The following is a 25,977-nucleotide window of genomic DNA, read 5'->3' as shown; positions in this document are numbered from 1 at the left end:
TTTTGTTTTTTTTTTTTTTTTTTTTTTTTTTTTTTTTGGTATCCCTAGCACTCAGCACAGTGCCTGGCACATAATATGTAGATGCCAAATAAATGCTTCTTGACTGACTTTTTATCCTTGCCTTTTGCAGGGATATTGTCCTTTGTTAAATTGCACAGCTGCCTTTGTGTTCTCAGGGTTCTTGCTTATTATAGATTGGGATGTATGTCCCTAGGAGGCAGGAACTGTTTTATTTTTATCTTTATATTTAGTGGGTGGCACATACATAGTGTTTAATCAGTGCTGTTGATTTCTTGATTGATTAGATTATTTCAGTGTTATGTCTAGGGGGACCGATCACTTATGTCAGGTATATTACAATGGCGATTCCTTTCATTTATGGGTTGGACTACTTAGCTGATGATGCCCTTTCCAATTCTCAAAGTATGAATCTATAGGATACTTTATTTTATAGGTATTGGAGTTAGGAACTGAGGACTGGATCTGTAATTCTGTTTATAGAGTTTTCTTCCAGATGAGAAAACTTCCTTGACCTGTGTAGATTTGTGCCTTCTCTGCTACATTGGGTATTAGAGAGTTGCCTAGAACACTGGGAAATTAAATGACTTGGCCAGAGTCACACCAGTGCCCTTCAGAAGTAGGACTTGCATTCAGATCTTCCTGGTTCCAAAGCCTGTTCTCTATTCACTTTGTCACTGGCGATGACTGCCTTTTAAAAGAGGTTTGGGTTTTAGTATTAGCTAAACAAGCTGCCTGATTCAAGATATTGGAAAACTTGAAGGGAGAGTGGTTTAAAACAGGTGGGAGACCTGTGGCCTTGAGGTCCCATGTGGCCCTCTAGGTCCTCAAATGCAGCCCTTTAACTGAATCCAAAACTTCACAGAACAAATCCCCTTAATAAAAGGATTTGTTCTGTAAAACTTTGACTCAGTCAAAAGGTCGCACCTGAGGACCTAGGAGGCCACATGTGGCCTCTAGGTCGCAGCTTTCCAAACCCTGGAACTTTAAGAGGTTGCTCACATCTCAGAAACATAGCCACTTTTCCAGTTCCAAGCTTATTTTTTTTACCTTTTTTTTTCCCCAAAAGACTTAACTGTGCATGGAAAAGGCTATCGCTAGTTGGGCATCAGGGCATTTGTCCCTTTCCTACCTTCCTTTTGGAGTTCCCTTCACATTCATGTCCCCTCCCCTTTGAGGTGGGGGTGAGACTAACTTTGGAAGATAATTTAGGGCTTCCTGTTGCTTCTGGAGGAAACCTCTCTCCTTTCTGTTCGTTCTGCACAGGGCAGGGCTGTGCATAGTGTGGGTACACTTGTTTTTGTTAGCTTTCTCTTAGTATGGCCCTGGGAAGCAAAATCTACTGTACTCTCTCTTTCTCTCCATCCCACCGCACCTCCTACTCCCTACTAAACCTCCTGCATAACTTGGCCTTGCTGTATATGTTGGATAAAAACATTTCATCCCCTCCGTCCTAAAATGGGGGAAGCTGCTCTCTGCTAATATACCTCCCCTCTCTCCTGTACTCTATACCTCTGGCCTCCCCAAGTGCTTTCCCCTATCATCCCCCTAACCTTAACTGTTTGTCATGCAGGTGTTAAGCCCAACTTACAAGCAGCGGAATGAAGACTTCAGAAAGCTTTTCAAGCAACTTCCTGACACAGAGCGTCTCATCGTTGGTAAGCCAGGAATGACCCCCAAACAGGGGCCATTATTCAAGCTGTTTTACTAGAAAAAGAATATGGCCCTATGCTGTTCTGAATACCAAACTACCTGTACCCTCTTAGAGCAGAAGGACATTAGTCTGACACTTAGAGGTGGCCCATGAGAGTTTGGGGGAGATGCTTCCTTATTTTCAGATGGTGAAATTACCCAGCACCTAGTACAGTTACTTTATAAACTTTAACTATATAAACATTATTATTGTTATTGTTATTAATTATTAGCAAGCTATAAACACTTTTACTCACATCATTTCTACCTTGTCTAGACAGAGAGCTAAGTAGGGAATTTGTAGGGAGAAGACTAGAGGGAAGAGTTGGGCAAGGCAGTTAGCTAAACTTCATTGGGCTCTTTGCTTCTGGCTTGCGTGACTTAATGGCTTACAACTGCCCTCTAGAATGGTTTCTACTTCTGTGAATGTTCCCATGAACTCAGGCAAATATAAATGAACGTAGGTCCCCTGTCCCTAGTTCTCCTTGCTTAATCAGAGGGCTGTTCAGAACTTAGAAACCCAGGAAGTAACTACTCCAAATCTTTGGGGAAACCTCTCTGATCCCCTTATATGAGTTTCTTCAAGCTGTTACAGCAGTGACAGGGAATCACCTCCTGTGTTGGGCCACCCTTCCCTAACACTCTGGCTTCCAATGCCACTAGACTTCCTTCTGCTTCTTTAGCCTCTGGGTCAATAACCCCTTGAGCCGGAAACCCTCCTTTCTCTCCTACGCATCCTCTCTCCTATCTGTTTTGTCTGATACACTATCTTCAGATAGGTCTTCATCTGTTTCCCTGAGCCTCATGGATGGCTTTCCAAAACCTTCAGAGATGCTGTATCCTTTCTGGGTCATTAGTTTGGGTACCTCTCATTCCTGGTCAGTGGTGGGAGATCTCAGTTAGACCTGGGTCATTATTTTCTCTGAGTTGATTAGTGTCCCTTGTGGATGGGGCGGTGCATCTGAACTGCAGTGACTTGGCAGCTGTTTGGGGGGATGCTTCCTTCCTCTGACTTCCCCTCTTCTCTCTCGTGCCCTAGATTACTCATGTGCGCTCCAAAGAGACATTCTCCTCCAGGGCCGACTCTACCTCTCTGAAAATTGGATCTGTTTCTACAGCAACATCTTCCGCTGGGAAACTCTGGTAAATGTCTGAGGCTCCATTTCCCTTTGGCTATGGCAGAGCAGGACCTCTCTACCTTGATTCCTGTACTAACTTCATGCTCCGTCCTGCTCCTTAATATAACCATATAAATAAGCACATGTTGAAGAACTGCAGGCCCCAAATAGAGTTTCCTTTATTTTATCCACTTCTACATTTGTTGAATATGGGGGGAAACATTGTACATAAGAGGCAAGGAGGGGAGGCACTTGGACCTATGAAAACGTGGAAGACTACAGAGAACCTCGAAAGTACGTGAGAGGCAGGAAGTTTGGGTTCTGGTCCCTAATGTGCCAGTAATTAGCTGTGTTAATTACCATGTGCCAAATTCTGTTTCCTCATCTTTAAATTGAGAGGGTTGAATTAGATGAGTTCCGGGATCCCTTTCAGATCTAGAAGAGTGTGGTTGATTTTAACTCATTTAGTCTTTCGTAGTGCTATTGGACAACTCTGCACCAAACTGTATTAATGTCCTTTTTCCTTTCTTTCTCCTTCTCCCGTCTTATGGCTACCCCAGCTAACAGTGCGATTGAAAGATATCTGCTCCATGACTAAAGAGAAAACAGCCCGGCTCATTCCCAATGCAATCCAGGTTTGCACAGACACTGAAAAGGTAAAGTTATGCCATTCCAGAGAGCCCTCTTTACCCACCTGCTTCAAATTCTCCTTCTGTTACCTCCCTGCCCACCCTTGCACCAATGTTCGTGTTTCTAATGTTACTATCATGGGACTAGAGGGAGAAACACTGTGACAGCCTGGAGGCAGGAGCAGGAGGCAGATGAGCTGATAGGTTGGCTTGGGAAGTGGGGTGCAGGCAAGGAGAGGCAGAGAGCTCTTAGGGAGAGTCAATTGAAACGCCCAGGGATGGGTCTTACCCAGATATGGCCTACCCTTCGCCAAGTCAAACTGGATGATTTATGTGCTGATTCAGTCATCTCGGGTCTTTGGAAAGGTTATTATGATCACTGACCTTTAACTAGGCCTTGAAGATTAATGGGGTGAAGAGTGGGACCAGGCTTCTGCTAAGGAGGTAGAGAGGCTCAAAGATTCCTGGGGGCCTGGTTCAAGCTCTTCATTGTCTAGTGGATAACAGAGGCTCAGTTTTCTCCCTCTAGTTTGCCATTTTACTGCACCCTTGTGTTCCCCCCAGCGGAGACTTTGAGAGTAGAAGGAAATCAAATTCTAGGTAGTTATTCTTTATGGATGACTGCTGAAAGTTTGAGAGGAAAGAGAGGAGAGATTGGTCATTCTTAGTTGTCCAGATTTTAACTGTGGTTTCTTGCTCACATTCCCTTAACACTGTCCTCCAAAGTGGGTGTGTGTGTGTGTGTGTGTGTGTGATATTATGGCCCAGTGACTTTGGATAATGCAATCCAATACACATTAATTAATCACTGTGTATTCTGTGCAAGGCACTGTACTAGTTGCTGGAGACATAAAGACAGAAGCAAAATACAAGAAGTTTATATGGTAGTGGGGGGAGGGGAGGGCGTGATGCATTGTGCAATGCAACTTGTGCAAAGATAACTTCGATTAGGAGTATATTGTCTCTTGCTTACGCTTGGATACTTAGCACTTTAGCCTGGCAAACAGTGGGCACTTGATAAATGGTTTATCATTCATTCAAATTGGGAGTTAGTGGTGCTTAGCTTCTGACAAATGGAACTTTTAGAGATAGAAAGGCCAAATGGCTGTTCTCCTATTACCTGGTTTTTCTGAATAGGCCTGTCTTTTCCTTTTCTCTCTCTCTTGCCAGCACTTTTTTACATCCTTCGGGGCCCGAGATAGGACTTATATGATGATGTTCCGGCTCTGGCAGAATGCCCTCCTGGAGAAGGTAAGCATGGTCTCCCTTCTCAGAGTCTAGATTTGCTATATAGGCTTCAGTTTCTTTATCTGTACAATAAGAATGATATTTGCCCTCAGAGAACTGGCCTTGTAGTCAAGAAAATCTGGGTTCAAGACCCACCTCTGACCCACACTGACTGTGTGACCCTGGACAAATCACTCTTAGTGCTCTAGGAAACTCCCAGAGATTATAATTTGCTAAGAAAGTGGTGATCTACATTGGCAAAGGAAGTTCTTCGCCAAGAGTTCCTTAAGGTGATGAAATCACAGGTCTAGTAAAAACCAAAACCAAAAACCAAAACTTTCCCTGCCTAACTAAAAAGACTGTCCTGAGTATCCCACGCACATATTTAAATGCTTTGTAAATGGCGCTGTTTAGTCATTTTTCAGCTGTGTCTGACTCTTTGTGACCCCATTTGAGGTTTTCTTGGCAGAGGTACTGGAGTGGTTTGCCATTTGCTTCTCTAGATCATTTTACAAATGAGAAAACTGAGACAAGCAGGGTTAAGCAACTTGAGTCACATAGCTAGTGAGTGTTATGTGTCTGAGGCAGAATTTGAACTCAGGTCCTCCTAACTCCAGGGCTTGTATTCTATACACTGCTCCACCTAGCTGCCCCATAAAAGGTGCTATGAACATATATATATATATATATTTTTTTTTTTTTTTTTTGGCAAGGAATCAGGGTCAAGTGACTTGCCCAGCTAGTAAGTATCAAGTGTCTGAGGCCAGATTTGAGTCCTCCTGACTCCAGGGCCAATACTGTATCTGCTGCACCATCTAATTGCCCCTGAGATTCTATAGTAGAAAGAATACTAGACCTAGAGTCAAGAATGCCCTGGGTTTGAGTTTGACTTCTAATACTTTCTAATCATGTGAAGATGGGCAAGTCATTTAACGTCCTTGTCTCTTTTGAGAAACAAATCAAAGCAGCAGTGGGCAGGGATCCAGAGACCACTACGTTCTGATTTCACCCCCTCTGAGGCCCCAGGGAGCAGAACAGGGAGGGACTAAAGATGGGAATTCTAAGGAAACAGGTTCCAGCTAATTTTGAGAGCAATCCAGCAATTTGTTAGCTTTGGTTTTTATTTTCTTCTGGGAGTGAGCTCATCACTGAATGTGTTTTAAGCAGAGGCTGCCTAGAATCATCTCTAGTGGTCCAGTTAACTGGAGTATAGAATGCCCAGAGGGTTATAGAGTATGAAAGTAGGTCGGCTCCTGGTATAGAAGGCCTTGTATTCCAGTCTAAGGGGCTCAGATTGATTGATTCAGTAGGTATAGGATCTTGGTCAGTCAGTAAGCATTATTTAAGCTCTTACTGTGTGCCAGGGAGGGTAGGTGGTGTAGTGAATGGAGCATCAGGCCTGGAGTTAGGAAGACCTGAATTCAAGTCTGGCTTCAGAACCTTAGTAGCAATGTGACCCTGGGCAAGTCACTTAACCCTGTTTGCCTCTGTTTCCTCATCACACTTTAAGCATATGATTTCCTTTAGAATACTAGACCCTGGGTCAAGAGAGACCTGGTTTAAATTCCACTTTTGATACTTAACTAGCTACATGACTAGTCACATAAGTTCTCTGAAGCTCATCTATCTGAGGGTGGACAGGGAATAGTATGTACCTGGAAGATTTTGAGGATCAAATGAGGTAATAAATTGAAAGACTTTTTCAAACCTTAAAAGCCTCATTTAAATATCAGTTCTTCTTATTCACCCAGGATTAAACTGTAGATGCTTTTGTCTTGTCCTGACTATATCTTTCCCATGTTGTTCTAAGAAGCCTCAAAACTGGGAATAAAAAATTGGTCATTAGACAGTTACTGGAAGAATTTAAATGAATCTTGAAAGCACCATCCTCCAAAATCTGAGGGAGGAAGAAGTCAAATCAAGTCAAGTCAAAAGGCATTTATTAATGGCTTATTAAAGGCATTTATTAATAGGTATAGCAGGCACTGGGCTAAGCACTGGGAATACAAAAACAAGCAGAAAGACAAGCTGCCTGCCCTCAAGGAGCTCATATTCTAATGAGGGGGAGGGGAAAAGAACACAAAAAAGGGAACTGAAAAGGAATGGGGTGGAGGTGAAGGGTGGGGAAAGGCATGATGAAAGAAGTCTAGAGAGACATGGACATCTAGCACTTTCCTTAAACTGGAAGTTCTGGCAAGAACCAGCCAATGAGAGAAAGGGGTGGATTATCTTCTAGAAGATCAGGAATGGAGTGTGCTTTCAGGATGAGGAGGTTGCTGTGTAGTGGTCGAGAAAGTCCAGAGAGTGATGAGCGGACTCTGGAGAGGAATGACCACATGGCTGGCTTGGGTGCTTTCCTTAAAATAGAAGTCTTGGATAGACCATTTATGTCATCTTATGCCAGTCATTGCCCTGAGTTGAGTACTCATTGGCTACAGGGATCCATCCTAGAACTCAGGACAGATCTATACTGGATTCTAGCATGGGAGAAGGGGGTGGGGGGAGTTATAGACAAAGAAGAGCCCACAGTTCTTGTCCCTAGAGGAAGTCTTAGTCTTATGAGAAAGACAGACAACTGCCTGTCCATGGAAAAGGCCAAAGGAAGTATACAAATGAAACAAATGAGTACATTGTGAATTCAACAAATATCTGTTGAACACCTACTATGTTTGAGGCATAGGGTTTAAGTGGGGAGAGACATACAAAGCTAATTAGAGACATTGCCTTCATAGAGCTGTCAGTTTAGCAAGGCAATAAGACCCACACAAGTAACTTTGATAATAATAGCTATCATTTATGCCGTATTTTAAGGTTTTCAAAGCACTTTACGTATATTCTCTCATTTAATTCAAAATAGGATATGATAAATGCATAAGGGAAATTCACACAACCAATGTGTAATAAGAGAGTTCATAGGAAGGCAAGATGGATTCTAACTGAGGGAATAAGAGGTGGCTTCATTAAGGAGATGCCATCTGAACTAGGTCATGAAAGTGGATAGCATTTCAGTAGGCATAGATGACCAGTGAGAAGGTATTATATGAATATTGAATGGCATAAGCAAAGATGTGAAATTGAGAAAGGAATGGGTTATAAGAAGATCTTCTCTAGTAGGCCAGTTTAACATCCCAGAGGGATGTAGAATATGATATAACTAGGAAAGAAGGTTGGCTCCTGATTATAGAAGCCCTTAAATTCCAGTCTGAGGGGCTCAGATTGATTTATTCAGTAGGTATAGGATCTTAGTCAGTAAGCATTTATTAAGCTCTTACTGTGTGCCAGGGGAAGCTACGTAGTACAGTGGGTAGAGTATCAGGCCTAGAGTTAGAAAGACCTGAGTTCAAATCTGGTTTCAGACCCGTAGTAGGTATGTGACCCTGGACAAGCCACTTAACCCTGTTTGCCTCAGTTTCCTCATCTGTAAAATGAACTGGAGAAGGAAATGGCAAACTACTCTAGTATCTTTGCCAAGAAACCCTTAAAAGGGGTCATGAAAGATTGGCCAGGACTGAACAAAAACACCATGTGCCAGGAACTGAGCTAAATTGAGGGGGGGAGGATACAAATAATAATAAAAACAAAGACAAACTTGCCCTCAAGGAAGCTGAAAGAAGGGGAGGGGAGGGAGGAAGTACTCAGCAAGGGGGTGTGGGGGTGTGGGAAAGGTGAGGTGGTTCTGGGAGAATTACAAAAGTAGAATAGCTGCTTTTAGAGAAAAGGAGAAAAACTGTGGAACCCTTTTTTAAAAAATAGAGGTCCTGGAGTTCATGCCCTCTAGCCAGAGAGTCTGATAGAGGAGCAGAGGGTACCAATGATATATGAGTACAAGGCAGATTCAGTCTTGAAGCATAACAAGATTTCCCAGTGCTGAGTTTCCTGGGGAGAGAAGGCATGATGGAGAGGTCCAGATTTGTCCCAAAGCAATATCTTCTGGAAGTTAATAAATGCCTTCACGAAAGAACCCCAAATAGAACTCTGATTCATAGATTTTTAAATCAGAACCATAAGTTAGGAGTGAGGTACAGGACTTGGCTTTGACCCAAGGCTCTGAAATTTAGAGGGCATTGAGATCACTTATTCTTCAAAAGATAAAAGAGTTTAGCTTAGTATATAGTTAGCGACTCATTAGTTAAAATAGGAAGCTACCAGATGGCTAATTTCTCTTCCTTCCCTGCTCCCTGTGCCTTTACTCCACCATGCCCTGTTCCCTCTTTCAGTGTTGACCTTCCTTGCATTCTTGAATTCTTCCTTCTCCTCCATGGGGCTTTGTTATGTCCTAAATTATTTGTTTCCTATCTTCTCTATGTAATCTAAACTTAGACTTTAAGATATATCAGCTATCAAATTTGATTAGTCAAGTAGGCCTAATTAGGAAAGAAGAAGGGTAGAGATGAGTTAAGGGCTGAAGGTGATGTGGTTTGGGGTGCTGGGAACCTTGAAATGTGAGGGTACAGGGCAGTCTGCCTGGAAAGAACTGGAGCACAAGCCTTCTTTCAGTCAAGGTAGTGAGGTTTATTTTAATTCCAGCAGGAGAGGGCAGATTCCTAGTGAGTCTGCCCCTTAATTGGGGTGAGATTGGTACTTTTATAAAAAAAAAAAAGACAGTGAGAAGATCTGGATGGGATTAAGGAGTAGTAAATAGCCTGAGGTAGGCCAGGTGCAGACAATGGAAAGATTTAAATTGTTGATTGGTGGATAGACTTTACACATATGCTCCTGAGCAGGTGTTTCAAATTGCTTTTGGTTTTGTTGGTACCTTTGCTAATTGGGTAGAAGCTTCTCCAAATGATGGGGTGATGGGACCTGGACTCCTAAAAGGAAAAAAAACAAACATGTCTTTGAAAGCAACCTAGTCCCTGAATTTTCCCATACATTTCAGCAGCTTAGATCACTGGTGTGCACTGCACCTCCACCCCCCAGGCATCTAACCCATCCCAGCCCACCTACATACTCAATAATCCTTTTAACAGTCCTATCACTGTGGCTCTCCTGACATACCTCCAGGCCACTTAACTCCTTTAATTGTCTTCAGCTGGTCCACCCCAGGCTATTTACCACTCCTTAATCCCATCCAGATCTTCTCACTATCTTTTTTTTTCTTTTTTTTGTATTTAAATATCAATCTCACCTCCATTAAGGCAAAGACTCACTATGAATCTCTGCCCTTTCCTATTGGCATTACAATAAATCTCACTACTTTGACTGCAAGAAGGCTTGAGTGGTTGAATTCTTTTCAGGCAGTCCCCCTTGTACCCTTACAATTCAGGGTACCCAGCACCCCAAACTACATCAAAGGGACAAACAAGTGGAAAGAAATGAGTCATCCCAGATAGCTGTATGGTATATGTGAAAGAAAGCTAAGGGTAAGCTCAGATGGAAAGAGATAGAAGCTAGATCCCTCCCACTTTGTGTGGGGTCTCCTTAAGAGCATGTCAGACATGGGTAAGGCATTGCCCTCTGCCTAGTTCCCCTGGTCTCAGAGGCAATTTGTTGACCCTCCCTAAAATTCCAAGCAGTACACAAAGGTAGGCGAAATTGATATTTCTGTCATTGCAAACCACCAGCTTCTCTCTGTTTGTGAAATCACCATGCTCAAGGAGTAGAGGGAGGGCTAAGTGTGAGGCTAGTGTCTCTACACATTCTTAAAATTAAAACAAACAAAAAGACCTTTGGTTTAATCCTCTCTAGTGTTCTCTTCTTTCTTTGCCTTCTGCCTCCCCCCACCACCTTCTCCTACTCTCCCAAGCCTCAGGCTCAGAGAACATAAACATTTGGTCAAATGAAATAACAAATGTAAAGTGCTCTATAAATGCTAGCGATAGTTTTTATCATCTGCTTTTAGTCAGCCCACTCAAGAGTCCTTCTCTCTTACCCATCCACCCCTGTCCCATCCCTCTTTTCCTTCTTCTACCAGAGATATTAAACCCCATGAGAATCAAGCTAAAGCAGCAAGACCACTGTATTCCTATTAAATCCACTTTGTGGCGGCCCCCCCAGAGAACGCAACAGAACAATGGGAATTCTAGGGAAGAAGGTTCTACCTCATCATAATGAAGGAATATCTTCATAGTTAGATCTGTCCAGCAATAAAATGGTTTTGTTTGTTAGGTAGTGAACTCACCATTGAAGGTGTTCCAGGCAGACAGAGCCTGGCATGACCACTTGTCAAGGATGCCATAAAGGGGATTCTTTCTTGAGTGGGAGATTTAACCAGATGTGTTCTCAGATTCCTTTTCAACTCTAACCTTTAATTTTCTTACCCCCTAACTTCTGATTTCATGGAATCATAGATTTGGAAAAAAAAACCTACTTAATGCAGACAATATCTGAGTAGACATCCCCTCTATAATATTATTGAGAAGAATTCATACACCTTCCACAAACATCACAGTCTCAGATCGTAACAGAATTCTCCAGATGTGCTTTAACCAGGCCAGAGTACATTGGGACTATTGCCACCTTTATTCTTAATTCTGTTCCTCTCCTTATACTAAGATTGCCTGATTACCTTTAGTTGTTATGTCAGACTATTACCTTGGATTGAGCTTTTGGTCCACTAAAACCCTCAGGGCTTTTTCACATGAACTGTTGTCTCTTCTATCCTATATGCTTTTGATTTTTTTAATCCATGTGGATTTTGACATTTATCTTTCTAGATCAGGTGCATAATTCTAGTCTGTTGTCAAGCTGTTTTGGATCCTGATTTTCTCATCCCAACATATTAACTGTTCTTTCTAACTTCTTGGTGTCTTCACATTTGATAAGCAAGCTATTTGTACCTTTTTTCTAAATCAAATTTGATGACCAAATTTCTTTGAATTCTCAGGATTACTTATGTAAATGTCTATTATTGGTATACCATTAGTCAATAAAAGCATAAGGTATGGCCAGCATCTCCAGCATAGTTAAATTAGCCCCTTTCTCCATCCTTATTGTAGGGAATGAAATGTCATTTGTGACCGGAAATTAAAAAGACAAAAACAAAACTCATCTGCAGAAAGCAGAGACACTCCCAGAGAGGAGTTATCTGTCAAATAATCTTTTTCTTGGCTAACAAGGTCATGACTCCTCTTGGGCATGGTAGGTAGTCAGACTCTTCAGTCTCTAAAAGAGAATAATTCTCTGCTTGTTGAATGGAAACCCGAGGAAAGGTGAAAGACTTCAATTTTCCCCCATCCAGCCCCTGTGTCCCAAGGAGCTTTGGCACTTTGTCCATCAGTGTTATGGAAATGAACTGGGCCTGACAAGTGACGATGAGGACTACGTGCCCCCAGATGATGACTTCAACACAATGGGGTGAGTGAGGGCCCAATAGTCAACTAAATGGCAGTATTGGGTTCTTTCCCCTATGTCTTTTCTCTCCTTGATGTTATGATGCTGGGTTGGTGCCCAAAGGCATGTAAAATGAGGTTAGATTAGATCATCAGGCCCAATAGAGGGGATTTCTGCTCTGGTACTGATGGAACTAGATGGCCTACAAGGTCCCTTCTAATGTGACTCTTCAATATTTTCTAGCAGTAATATAAATGAATAAATGAAAAAGCACTGTGCTAAGGGTTGAGGATACAAATACAAATAGAAAGGCAGTTCCTTTCCTTAAAGAGCTTGCATTGTAATGAGAGAGATAATATACAAAGTATGTGTTATTGGAGGATAAGTATAGCTGTAGGAGATTAAATTGGCACATAGCACAGTCTATCCAGGGACAATGGCAGAGTAAATCTGATCATGGTTCATGGTTCTAGACCTTGGAAGGTGGAGGAGAGGAAGGAGAAGAAAGGCAAAGGGGAAATTGAGATCCAGCAATTTCTCAGGGGAGGAGATGAAAGGGTGCCTGCATAAGAGAGAGGTGCTGGTGATATGAGGGAGATCATTGGAGAATCAACAATGAGGTGAAGCATGGCTAAGACTTTTCCTTTAATAGTGGTCTGGAAGAGGTATTCATCAATCAGGAGAGCAGGGCACTAAGGCAGACATTTCTCCAGTGGTAAGGCCATGGAGAACAGTCAAGAATAACATCTTGTGAATCTGTGGTTCTCCATGGTCATCGTGATACTTGGGGAAGAGATCCTGCCATTCAGGAGTAATGCTAAGAAGCCAAGCAAGGTGACTAATTATTAAGTCATTGATTACATACCAGTCAGTCACCAACAAGAACAGAGTACTCATTATTGGGGGGACCATTCTGGGTGGGGACTTGATGGAGGACATGTACTATCCATATTCTCAGGGACCTACATGGATGAAATAGGACATAGACATTAAAATGACTTAGGAATCCACTAAAATCCTACTCCAGTACTTCTTTATGGTATGAATTCTTGAAGGCTACATCAACCCAAAAACAGGCTTCAGTAGACTTTACTTAGGTGTAGGGAATTTGAAAAGGAACCATAAACAAACTCTAGATCAGTGTCCAAGAACCCACCTTGTTAAGTTTGGAGAGACATATTACTAGAAAGTTAGCCTGACTGATTAATGTTTTCAACCACAACTTAAAGGTTATCTACTAACATATGGAAGTATTTTGATCTGCAGTGGTAGAAAGAATATCTAAATGGACACAATCACAGATCCTCGAAGAAGACAACCCCAGAAAGTACAAACTGACTTAGTACAAAGGAGGAAGAATAGTGTAATGGAAAGACTTGGATTCAGAAAACCTAATCTCAGTTCTGCTGTGTCACGTTAGGCAAATCGTTTTAACCTCTTTAGTTTTCTGCATCTGTAAAATGGGGATAAAAATTCTTCCACCACCTACTTTAATGTTTTAGTGTGAATGGTACACTATAGAAATGTGAGTTATTATTGGGGATGTTGATGCTGGGGGTGGGGGAAGTATAAGTGTAAAAATTATCAGAATTTGATGATAAAGCTGATGAAAAAGAGTACTATCTGGTGGATATACATTTCTAGCCAGAAAATTTTTATTTGTGGGGACTGGTAGAGAGGACAAAGGAGGATATTCTAGGTTAGAACCATAAGAAAATATGTGATAGTCCAGGAAAGGTATCCCAGGGAAAAATAGTATGTATGACATGGACCCAGAGGTGGAAATGGACATTCAAAGAAGAGTTCATTGTCAAGTTCCCCTTATTGTAAGGTAAGTGGTAGAATCATGGCTGAGGAACATTTGTGAATGGTCTGAGTCAGCCCGCCTGCTTCTGGCCTTTTGGGCAGGTGGAAGAAGGAGCTGAATCGGGGCCTGGCTTAGTGGGCACTGATTGCCCTCTTCTTTCTCTCTGCTCCCATTCAGCTATTGTGAGGAGCTCCCAGTAGAAGAGAATGAGGTGAATGACAGCTCCTCCAAAAGCAGCATAGAGACCAAGCCAGATGCCAGCCCACAGCTGCCGAAGAAATCTATCACCAACAGCACATTGACCTCCACTGGAAGCAGTGAAGCCCCCGTCTCGGTATGGATTGCCACCCTTGCTCCTGCCCTTAATTCAGTGGCCTTTTTTCACTAGCCTTGCTGAGTCAGCCTAGTTAGAGGTAATTGATCTGGGAAGTGAGTTGGAGTGAGAGCAGTAATATGCTGGTAAATGTTTAACAACTGGCTTTCTAAAAATTTAAAAAAAATGTACAACATAACACATTTTAAAGTTTAATCTGTATTGACATTTTCACTGTCTCTTTCTTAAGTCCAGACAATCAACAAAACAATAAGTCAAGCCCTGATTTATAGCCTTTGTTGATTTCTGTTGTGTAAATGCTCATGCTGTAAATTTAATAATCCTGGCTCTTGTGAGCCAGGACACCCCTGGATGAAAGTGTTTGTGATATACGTCATTTCATTCAGGGAAAGATTTCTTGACTGATGAGATCTCTTCCAGAGGTGGGTTGATCATTAAGTATTTATTGATTCACCTCAGGGTGTATGGCAGTGCCAGATACTAGGCACTTGAAAGTCAAAGTAGGGCATAGACATAACTGTTCCTTAGTGGGGTGGGCTTAGAGTCAAATAGAAGAATCAATATGGAGGCTTATGAAGTGAGCCCAGAGCTAGAGGAAGTATGGTGGAATAGAGATCCACTGGGGAGGGAAGCAAATTCTGAGCAAATGAAAACCATTCCCAAATGCTGTCCACAACCACTCTCTTTCTGCTACTATGCCTCACCTGTCCCTTGGGCCCAACTCAAACCCCTTCCAAATTAGAGAGTGTTCATTGCCAGCTCTTTTGCCCAGGGTCCCTGCCCTAGGCACTTGGGAGCTATGCCTTAGTCTTTTAGCCTTTGAGTAGGGTTGGCATTGAGCAGGTGAGTTCCTCCCCCCTTCTCCTGTTTGATCAATAGCTCTGGTGCCTGCCTCAAGAAGGGGAAGGGAACATTTCTAGACCTTTATGGTCTAACTGGGGAGAGAAAACCCTGAAAAGAATCAAGAAATGTATTGATAGGTTTTAGAATTTGGGGGCTCCATCAAGGAAAGATAACTAGAGAAAGTGGTCTTAAAGATCATTCAGGTGTCTTAGAAGCCATGACACCTGGATTTGTGCCTCCTGTGGAACCTGTCACATCTTCTCTAAGTCTCATCTGTACCCTATTCTCTTGCAAGACTGTTAGAACAAATATAACAATATTCCCAAATATGACAAATATAACAAGAAACCTGGGAATTTCTTGAAATAAAGATGCTATTTAGTGGCAAAGTGGTATTATGTCCAGTTATATGTGTATTATATGGGTATGTAATGGAGCCCCAGGAGAGAGCTTCCTTTCTGAGTTAGTACTGAGACTAAGCGTCCTTAGACTCCCTAGTGGGAGACATGGAACTAGCTAAAGAATGCCATGTTTTGGATCAGGCTTCAAGTGAAATAACCAACCTTTAAGACTTTCAGGAGGCCCTCTGCATCATTTGAACCATGATACTATATGTACAGAGAAGGAAGGGAATCTGTACTAGGCTTCACAGTAGGCCTGTGGCAGATTTGTGCATGGAGGAATGCAGCCAGTATGATTCTGAGTCTGGGTGGTGGCCACCCCAGAAATGATAGCATTTTATTGGCTTGAATGATTACTCAGCTGGGTCCAACACTCCTTCTTGAGTCACAGCACCATTGGTTAGGTCACAGAAGAATTTAACCTCTCTGTCCTTGCTACAGTTTGATGGATTGCCCCTGGAAGAAGAAGTGGTAGAAGGGGATGGCCCTCTGGAGAAGGAGCTCACAATTGACAACATCATTGGGGAGAAGATCGAGATCCTTGCTCCAGTGAACTCACCCTCCTTAGATTTCAATGATAATGAGGATATACCCACTGAGCTCAGCGATTCATCTGACACCCATGACGAAGGTAGGGGCTTAGACAGGGGCTTGCTTTTCTTCACTCCTAGTGGAAGAGGCTGAAATGGCATCCCTACATAGAGACTTGAGGGTATCTCCAGGCTCATTGCAGAACTGGCTCTAAAGGCAAAATTGTGAAGTAGGGGAAATTGAACTTAAGTATGTCTTCTTCCCACCCCAAACCCTGCCCCCTTGCTTCAGTATCCATGCTGAGTACCCCATTTTTCTAGGTCTAGCCTTCCCACAGCTTTATGCTTTGTCTGCCACCCAAGGTTTATCATCATCATATTCCTCCATGGAAACTTGCATCCCTTCAGGGCTGGAGGGGCCAACTAACCAACCTGGTAGTCAAATAAATGCTAATGTACTAATGGAACAAGGCTATTATTACTAGGTAAAAAGTACCTTTCGACTGGGGACTTCTAGAGTCATCGTCTGCTCCTTCCATTTGTTGTCTTAAGTTATTGGTGACTAATGGTAGGAAGTTAGACATGGTTGGTGTATTAGGGTGGTGCCTTGGCAGACTGATGAGGAAGTTATTAGGGTCAAGTGAACCTTTTGACTCATCCACATGAGATTGCTGAGGAGGTAGTCTCCCACTGGACCTTTCCACAAGGATAATCTCAAGTCACCTGAGTAGGAAAGATACTGCACATCCAGTTCATTGAAGACAAGCCAAATTCATTAATTAATCATTAACTGGTGCCTCAACACTGGCTAATTGATGGTTGGTTAATGACTAATGAATATAGTCAGCTTTCAATTATTTAGCTGTGAATGAACAAATTGGTGGATTACACAGTTGAAAACCTCTTCCAAGTGTTCCACCACTGACCCCTACTCAGTGGTCAAGCCTTCATATAAAATCTTGCCTAGGATTCTGACTGCATTCCACAAAAACTCTGTTTGGAGGTAACCTGGTCCTCAACTGTATCTATGCCCTAACTCTTTTTCAGTGTTCCCCTCCCTGTCTCTTCCCTGCAGGAGAAGTCCAAGCATTCTATGAAGACCTGAGTGGCCGGCAGTACGTGAATGAGGTCTTCAACTTCAGTGTTGACAAACTCTACGACTTACTCTTCACGGACTCTCCCTTTCAGAGGGATTTCATGGAGCAGCGACGCTTCTCTGGTCCGTTTCATCCGGGGTTCCCCTTTTCTCTCCCTCACTGGCTCCTGCTTGTTTTCTTTTCCTTCCTTTGCACATTCCCTTCCTTTTCTTCTTACTTCTTTCTCTCCTCTCTTCCAGTTTCCCTTCCCCAAATCCTTTCTTTCCTGACTCACTCCTTTCCCTTCCCCTTTTCTTTCTCTTTCCTCTCCCCCATCATCATCTTCTTACTTTCCTTCTGCTATCTGCCTCATGGCCTTCTCTCTTTTCCTTCTTCCCTTATGTCGTTCCTCTGCTTTCATCCTTGCTCTTTCTTCTTTTTGTGGCCTCCCAACTCAATGTGTAAGAATATGTCTCTGACCCCAGAGGGACTCATGTTGCTTTCTTATCCAGGTATCTCCCCTTCAGAACACCAGTTGGGAACTCTAATTTTGGAGTCTCCCTTGGAATTCTGTTCTGCCTTCTCCCGTCTGCCCCATACCTTGTGCTCTAGACTTAGTATAGGCAGACAACATCCTGTCTTTCGTAATTCAATACAGTTTTTAGTTAGCATAATATTTCAGTATGCCTGCCTCTCTGCTAGGAGGGGAGGGCATTCACAGGGCACCGGAGAGTCACAATGTATGAGAAAGGAGGGCTTTTTCCCAGGAGAACCCAGACCCTCATTACAGTAACTCCAGTGTTGCCAGAATCCCTGTAGGTGGCCCCAAGACCTCTTGCCCCTGCCCCAGGCACCGTTGGAATTCCTGAGCTCTGTGCAGAATTTCAGCAACACTACAATGAGCCTCTTTCTCCTTCAACTCGTCCTGCCTCCCACCCATACAACCAGCCCTCCTTCCTTTTTTCCTGCCTCTCTCTCCACTGCCCCTCCCTTCATACTCAAGTTCCTATTGGCCTCTCCTTAGATTCCAGTCGTCCACTCACAGAAGCTGAGAATAGTTCCCTTGGAGGTGAAATTCAAATCAGAGTACCTTTTTTCTCCCTCCCTAATCCCTCACCCCCTCACTACTACCAGATATCATCTTTCATCCGTGGAAAAAGGAGGACAATGGAAACCAGAGTCGAGTGATTCTCTACACCATCACCCTCACCAACCCTCTGGCTCCCAAAACTGCCACTGTTACAGAGACCCAGGTAAATAAAGTGTAGATGGGAAAGAAAAGGAGGCCCCCCCCCCCAATCCTAGTACCAAGAAGTGTGGCCAGTATCTCAGACCCCCAGGGTATTTCTTTGGGAAGTGGGGGGAAGGGGAACCAACTTACTCTCCTTTTGTCCTGCCCCATGGCTCCCTTCTCACTTCATAGACCATGTACAAGGCCTGCCAGGAGAGCGAATGCTATGTGATAGATGCTGAGGTGCTCACCCACGATGTGCCATACCATGACTACTTCTATACCATCAACCGCTACACGCTCACCCGCGTGGCTCGAAATAAAAGTCGACTCAGGTATTAATATCCCAGAGGTGTGGTTGACCCAGGGAGAGGTTCTTCAAGGAGACCCTACACAGAGCACAGCCATCTGGCTTAACACATAGATCATAACTGTAGAGCTGAAAGGGACCTCAGAGATCATCTAATAATCTCCCTAATTTTAAAGATGAGGAAAAAGTCCAGCAACTCACCCAAGGCCACCCAAATATTAAGTGGTATAGTCGGAGTTCAAGCCCATAACTTGACTGCACATCCAGGGCTCTTTTCACTGGTGGTTGGAGATGAAATGGGGTTGATTGCTGCTTCCACCTTTGTCTTCTGTTGGTCTTACTGCAGCTTCCAGGGATGCTTTTGACATTAGGCTTAGGGTTGCCCTGGAGCAGTGGATACAACTGAGGTCTGTTTTGTAAAGTACTGGAAAAGGTAACAAGAATGATGGAAGCTGTTGGGAGGAAGGATAAGGTGTCTGGCTCGGGGAGGATGGAGGACCCAAAACTGGAAGGTGACAGGGAAGAACGGCAAGGTGGAAGAGGACTCAGAGGAAGAACCAGAGTCTGAGGTTATACAAAAATGGGTTGGAACAGCCAGAAATGTGTCAGTCTATCAAAGCCAACTCAAATACCACTTCCACAGAGCCTCCTGTTGTCCTTCCAGATGCAAGTGCTCTCTCTTTCTCTCATCTTAATGAATGCATTGTGTATTTCTGTGTATTGTTATTTCTGAACATGTCTTGTCTTCCCTGCTACACAGTTCCCAGAGGATTGAGATCGTGTCTTAGATTTTGCTGTAGCCGCCTTGGTTTCTAACACAATACCCTGTACATAGTAGGCACTCAATTAATGCTTATTGAATGATTATGTTGAGTTCTTCACAGAAGAATCTCAGAGTTGGGAGGGACCTCAGAAGCCATCCCATTCTACCAGTATGTGAGTGTATGTGTGTGTGTCTATACACACGAGTATATGTAACCAAGAAACATCACCAACCAATCTTGGCTCAGTGATCTCCATTAAAGGGGAACCCACTAGCTCTCCAAGCAGCCCATTCTTCATTTGGATAACTAATTGTTGGGAAGTTGTCCTTATACCAAACCTGATTCTTTCTGACTATTACCAAGTGTTCTTAGTTCTGTACTTTGGGGCCAAGCAGAACCATTTTATTTTACTCTTATATGATGGCCCTTCATATACTTGGAAATAGCTACCATGTCTTCTCTTTGGTTTCTCCAACTAGAGCCCTGTCCTGGGCACTATGGAAGCTCTCCTGGTGAAGGGCAAATGAATCCATGGGAAAAGGAAACATTCCAGAGAGGGTACTACTGAAGGGCAGCAAAAGGAGGAGATAGATTTAGGGAAGAGGGTAGGGTGGAGGTGCTGTGTCCTGCATCAGAGGATAAGAGTGGGCATGGTGGGTGAGAAAGGCAGAAATTTGGGCATTGAGGAAGGGGATTCTTGGAGTATAACAAACTTCATTATTTGATTCCGAACAAAAAATGACGCAGATCCTTCAAATGTAAATATTGGAAGGGTTTCCATAGGGTGGATGGTAGTCGATTTATTCTGCCTCATCCTGGAGAGAACAGGATTAATAGAAAGAATGTGGGTTTGGAATCAGCATAACAAATTACTACTTGATAGCTCAAGGTTTTCACAGGTGGAAGAGTATGAGTTCCCTGGTTTGGGAATTCTTTAGGAAAAGGATAGTGGGTAGTCATTAAGATTTGTGATTTGGGTAGATCATTAGACCTAATGACCTCTGAGATCCCTTTCAAACTTACGCCCTCTGAGTTATTCAATTCCATGGGACCAACCTCTGGAACAAGGAAGGAGTAATTGAGATTTGCCATATTATTTTGCATTTGGCATTAGGAAGCCCTCAGTGCCCTGACCTCTGCCTGTCATCTGAGGTGCCAGGCTTATTCAGAGAGCTAGGAGTCACTGTGAGGGTGCCCTTCCTCTCTACTGGGAAACCAGGTGGTGATTTGTACCTAGACAGCTTTTTTCAAACCCTGAGGGAGTTGGGGATTGTGGGAGGAAGGCCTCCTTTGGTTTGAGTCCTAGGACTCCCTTTTTTGGATGGGTAAAAGCCTATTCTAAAATAACAGATTTGGTTTGGGGCTTCATTTCTTAGGGTCTCCACAGAGCTGCGCTATAGAAAACAGCCCTGGGGGCTAGTGAAAACCTTCATTGAGAAGAATTTCTGGAGTGGGCTCGAGGATTATTTTCGCCATTTGGGTGAGGACTGATAACACTGCTGTGGCTAGGATCTGAATGGGAAGGGTGGAAGAATGTGAGTAGAAGGGGTTGGAAAGTGTGAAGGTGGAGTAAGGCAGGGAAAGAATGATTGTGTGTAGAGAAGCATGAGTCTTGATTTGCAAACATTAGTTGGTAGACTATAAGGAGAATCAGAATGGTAGAACTGGAAGGTGCTTTAGAGATCATTGAGGTTAATTTCTCCCTTTTATAGATGGCTTCGATGGCAAACTGAGGCTCAGCCAGGGTGAACTGGCCTAGGATCACAGGGTTTATATTATTTAGAGCCATAAGAGATCTTGGTCATCATCCAGCTTTCCACTCCCTCATTTTATTTCTGAGGCTCAGAAACTTGTCCAAAGTCACATAGGTAGTTCAAGCAATGGAATGCAGGCTTCTTGATTCCTAATGTAGTCCCCTTTCCACTGCACCACACTGTTACTGTGTAGACTGCATGCTGAGGTGCATAAAAGAGTCTGAGTGTCCCAAAGTGTGAGAGAGGCTGAGATTTCACGCAGTAACTGTGATGTTTCACAAGCATTTGACACACTACCTGGCTTTCAGCCACTGTGGAAGGTAAGAAGGGTCCCACCTAGGAGCCACTTCTTTTCTGAATTTCAATTTTATTTTATTTTTAGATCCATATTCTCTCCCTCCCACCTCTCCATTGAGAAAAATGCAATCCCTGTTACAAATCTATATAGTCAAGCAAAAGAAATTCTCATTTGGGCCATGTCCAAAAAAAAAAGTCTCAATCTGCATCAGATTGTATATGTCATCTCTCTACTAGGAGGTGGACAGCATGCTTCATCATGAGTAGGAGCTACTTCTTGATGTCCCATATCCTTTCCCTCCAACCAAAGCAGCATACTGGCAAGTTGGCATGTAGGGAAGGAGGAAGGGAGAGGAGAGATGGTCCTGAAAGGAAGGAAGCCCATACTTGGATTTGGGAGGTGTCAGGAGATGGGGATGTGGCCTGTATATGCCTGGTTCCTGACATAGCATCATCTACCTTGGCAGAGAGTGAGTTGACAAAAACAGAGAGCACCTACCTGGCTGAATTACACAGACAGTCTCCCAAAGAGAAGGCCAGCAAAGCCCCTGCTGTACGGAGGAGGAAGCGACCCCATGCCCATCTGAGGGTACCCCATTTGGAGGAGGTGATGAGCCCAGTCACTACTCCTACAGATGAGGACGTGGGCCATAGGATCAAACACGTAGCAGGTATGACCCACTTTAGGGCAGGAGATGGGAAATGGGAGGTAGGGCCCTAGACTGAAGCCTGTAATTCTGTAATTGAAGTTCTTGACTGGAGATTAAATTTAATGCAATTTGGTTCAACAAATATATGTGAACCATCTTTATATAAGGCACTGTGCTATGTACTGGGGATAGTCACATTTCTATACTTTACATATTATTTGCATTAGTCTGTATATGACTCATGAAATATCTTAATAAACATGAAACACCCTTATCGTTGAGCATCTCTGATGCAGTGTTTTTAGGACTTTCCAAAGTCCCAGTCCATGACAATTCCAATTGTTGTTAGCTCCACTGGGAGAAAATTCTATTTGGACTTGGTTTCCATGCCTCTAAGTTCCCTTGACAGCCCTGCTTGAGCTCTGCAGAACTGGCACATGTTGAAGGATGCCCTTGTGGGAGTGGTCACTGGGCCTGGAGAAAGTTTGCTGCTTGACCAGGGACCACAGTTGCAACCCTGATAGTAGCCAAGACACCATGTCCATACCCTGTGCCACGAGGCTGGTAGAAGAACAATTATGCATCAATTCCCAGGCCCATGTTATCTATCCCTCTTCTTCCCTCGCTTTTCCTATAGAGGTTGCATTTATATTTTATTGGGCAAATGAGACTCCCACAGTGACATCTTTGTTCCCTACCCAAATATATATTTCCTTTTGACCTGTATTGGATACTTCATGGATTCCATCTTGGCTTTGTTTAATCATTTTATTCCGATGCTTTTATATCCTTACATACATGGCCAATAATTTAGTTGTTCAATAAGTATCCATTCAACACCTATCCTATCATAGGATCTGAGGAGCATTAAAAGAAATAGAAGACACAACCGTTATTCCTCATTTAGGAACTTATATTTTAATTGAGGGTAGGGCTTGGTAAGGCCCTGGAAGGTAGGAGCCATCTTGTATGACACTCTATACAGCTATTGCCATGGCAGGCCTTGTGGAACTTAGAGTAAAGAATGAGAAGGAGCCCAAAGAGGAAGAGGATGACCGGTAGTGAGTGACTGATGGTGACAACCTGCCATGTTCTTTTCTATAGGCTCTACCCAGACCCGGCACATCCCTGAAGACACTCCTGCTGGCGGCTTCCACCTTCAGAGTGTGTCCAAGCTGCTCCTCATTATCAGCTGTGTGTAAGGGACTCCTAGGCTCCCCCTTGTCTTTCTCTTGCCCTCCCATTCCCTAGAGCTCACTTCAGCCTTTCTAGGCACATGATGCCCCCTGGCTTCTGCCTTCTCTCTCTGCCCTTCATTTCTTTCCCTTCTTTCTCTCTTTAGCGCTGTCTCTGCTGTCTTCTTCTCTTTGCCTATTTCCTCAGTCCACAGAGTAAACATAAGATGATTTAACTAAAACACATTTAAAAGGACTCTATAGATGTAAGATGGCATTTTGTCTTTGTATTTCTGTCTCGATTTTTTCTTACCCTTTGTCTCTGTTCATCATAGGGTCTTTCTTTCCTGACTCTGCATGGCCATGTCTCTTTTTTCAAATCTTTGTCTGCCTCTTTCTCTCCCATGACCTCTCTCTCTTTTAAAGAAATAAACTTTGTTAATAGCTTTTGTTTTCATGCCACCTACATCTCCCAATATATCCTTAGAGAAAGCTAAGAATAAGAGCAAAGAGAAAAAGAGGGAAAACATGGGTCAGCAAAAACTAACCAACTTATCAAAACAGTCTGACCTTAAATGAAGCATACAACCTTAGCCCTGGAATACAAAGAAGCAGGGGTGAAGGCCCGTTCTGAAATCTCTTCTTTGGACCAAGCTTAGTCATTATAATTGGGCAACATTGTCTTGATTTTTTGTTTGTTTGTTTTAGTCATTGTGTATATTGTTTTCCTAGCTTTCCTTACTTCCCTCTGCATCAAATCATAGGAGTTTGCCCATACCTTTCTGTACTCATCATATTCATGGCTTCTTACAGCAGAATGATAGATGATCATATTCAAGCACTACAATTTGTTTAGCCATTCCCCAGTGAACATCTCCTTTATTTCCATTTCTTTGCTACTACAAAAAGTGCCACTCAATGTTTTGGTGTATAGGGGCCATTTCTTTTTGTCACTGACCTTACCCGTGAACTTTTATGACATAATTTTCAGTGGATGCTGAGGCCCAGGGAGGGAAAGCCTTTCCCCAAAAGTCATCTAGTGAGCACCAGCTAACCTACTTCATCCTTTAAGTCATGGTGTCAAAAACATCACCTAGTCAGCTAGCCCCCCTGACCCCTACAGGACAGTGTGGAAAGTGCAGGAGACAGTTCATTAGTTTTCCAAATATCTCTTTGTAAGTAAGTCTCTTATACCAGTAAGCCCTGAGTGGTACAGTGAACCCTCCTCAGTAACATTTGCTTTATTTTCTTTCCTCCCACCTTCCCTCCCCACTCTCTTTCTTTTTCTCTTTCTCTTTTCCTTCCTTCCTTCCCCACTCTTTCTTTCCCTATGATTTATATAGAGCTCCACTTGCTCTTCAACTTATAATCAGAGAAAAGGAGTTCTTCCCCTTTTTTTCTGTCATGGATCCTTTTGGCAATCTAGTAAAGCATGTGGTCCCTTTCTTAAAATAATTTTTTTAAATGCATAAAGAAAATACGTAAGATTACAAAGGAAACCAAATACATTGAAATTCAGTTATCAAATTATAGTTAAAAAAAACCCCACAAGTTAACAGACCTCAGGTTAAGAACCCCTAACATAGAGAATTGCTTGGGGAGTTGCCTAGGGTCACCCAGTATGTGTCATAGATCCTGAACCCTAATCTTCTTGACTGTGATGGCAGTGTTCTCTCTCTCTCTCTCTCTCTCTCTCTCCCTCTCCCCCTCCCTCCCTCCCTCCCTCCCTCCCTCTGTCTTTCTGTCTGTCTCTCTGTCTCTCTCTCTCCCTCCCTCTCTCCCTCCCTCCCTCTCTGTCTCTGTCTCTCTCTTTCTCTTGTTTTCCTTCCCACCTCCTCCTCCCCCTTCCCCCATGCCATGCTGCCTCTCCTCACTAACATTTTCCCAGAGGTGTCATCAGATAGTCCTACATTTAGTGCTTTTCTGGATCACTGATTGGTGTTCTCACCTTCATCCCTCTCACCCATCCTGTTTCATTATAATGACTCATATTTACATTAACACTTTATGGCTTTTAAAAAGTGTCTTCCTCACAACAGCCCTATGAGGTGGTTAGTGCAAATATTATTACATCCATTTTACTGATGAGGAGACTGAGGCTAGGGGAGTTTAAGGTCCTTGTCTAGAGTTACAAAGCTAGTAATCATTGGAGACAGGATTTGAACCCACGGTTCCTGACTCCAAGTCTAACAGCATGCTTCTAGCTTTCTCATGCTCAGTCAGATCCCTAGAGCAGCAGTGCAGAGAAGAGGTCACAGAAAGGAAGGGTAAGGATTAGCAGTCATGGCTCCTAGAGATTTGGTCAGGTTTCAGTAATAGAATCTTCTTCTTGTCTCTGTGTCTGTCCTTCTTGCTCTCCTTCTCTGCAGATTTCCCCTTCTGTATGTCAGTCCTTTTCTAATCTCTACCTCCTCCTTCTTTTCTCTCCCCTGCACCCATTAGGATCTGTTTCAGGTACTGTCTCTATGGTTTACCTTCTTTACTCCCTCAAGTCTTCCCCTTCTTTCCCCCACTTCTTTTGGGATCCTAATTTGAACCTATGGTTCTCTATCTGCCCTTCTGTATCTTTCTTTGCCCCCAATCCTCACATTACTCTCCCTGTGACTCTGTATCATTCTCTTTCTGTATTATTTCTCTTTCTCTCATTGTTTCCTTCTCTGTCACCAACTCTTTCTCTCTCTCTCTCTCTCTCTCTGTCACTGTCCCTCTCTTTGCCTCCTCCCCTTCCACTCCCCTCCTCTCCATGCATATGTGCATGCTCTCCTTTCCCTTTCACTCCTCCTCTCTGTCTTTATCTCTCTCCTCTTGTCTTCCTTCTCTCTCCCTCTCTTCCTTCTTTCCTTCTCTAT

The 25,977-nt window shown here is 43.2% G+C and overlaps 1 protein-coding gene across 11 annotated transcripts in view; it reads left to right on the top strand.

The window, feature by feature from the left end:
• The window catches only part of LOC114023019 (protein Aster-B), a 327,519-nt gene that overhangs the window by 291,883 nt on the left and 9,659 nt on the right, over window positions 1-25,977 (top strand). For all 11 annotated transcript variants that reach the window (XM_027835502.1, XM_027835504.1, XM_027835503.1 and 8 more), the window contains 13 exons: window positions 1,592-1,676; window positions 2,750-2,853; window positions 3,389-3,484; window positions 4,628-4,708; window positions 11,865-11,980; window positions 13,941-14,097; window positions 15,783-15,972; window positions 16,947-17,090; window positions 18,082-18,200; window positions 18,371-18,513; window positions 20,629-20,732; window positions 21,771-21,974; window positions 23,058-23,151. In XM_027835502.1, the coding sequence (XP_027691303.1) occupies window positions 1,592-1,676; window positions 2,750-2,853; window positions 3,389-3,484; window positions 4,628-4,708; window positions 11,865-11,980; window positions 13,941-14,097; window positions 15,783-15,972; window positions 16,947-17,090; window positions 18,082-18,200; window positions 18,371-18,513; window positions 20,629-20,732; window positions 21,771-21,974; window positions 23,058-23,151 (1,637 nt within the window). The remainder of the gene's footprint in view (window positions 1-1,591; window positions 1,677-2,749; window positions 2,854-3,388; window positions 3,485-4,627; window positions 4,709-11,864; window positions 11,981-13,940; window positions 14,098-15,782; window positions 15,973-16,946; window positions 17,091-18,081; window positions 18,201-18,370; window positions 18,514-20,628; window positions 20,733-21,770; window positions 21,975-23,057; window positions 23,152-25,977) is intronic.

This window comes from Vombatus ursinus, unplaced genomic scaffold (assembly GCF_900497805.2).
Source record: "Vombatus ursinus unplaced genomic scaffold, bare-nosed wombat genome assembly UNPS02014816.1, whole genome shotgun sequence".
Lineage (NCBI taxonomy): Eukaryota > Metazoa > Chordata > Mammalia > Diprotodontia > Vombatidae > Vombatus > Vombatus ursinus.
Note: the sequence above shows the minus strand (reverse complement) of the source record. Positions and strands in the feature narration are given on the sequence as shown.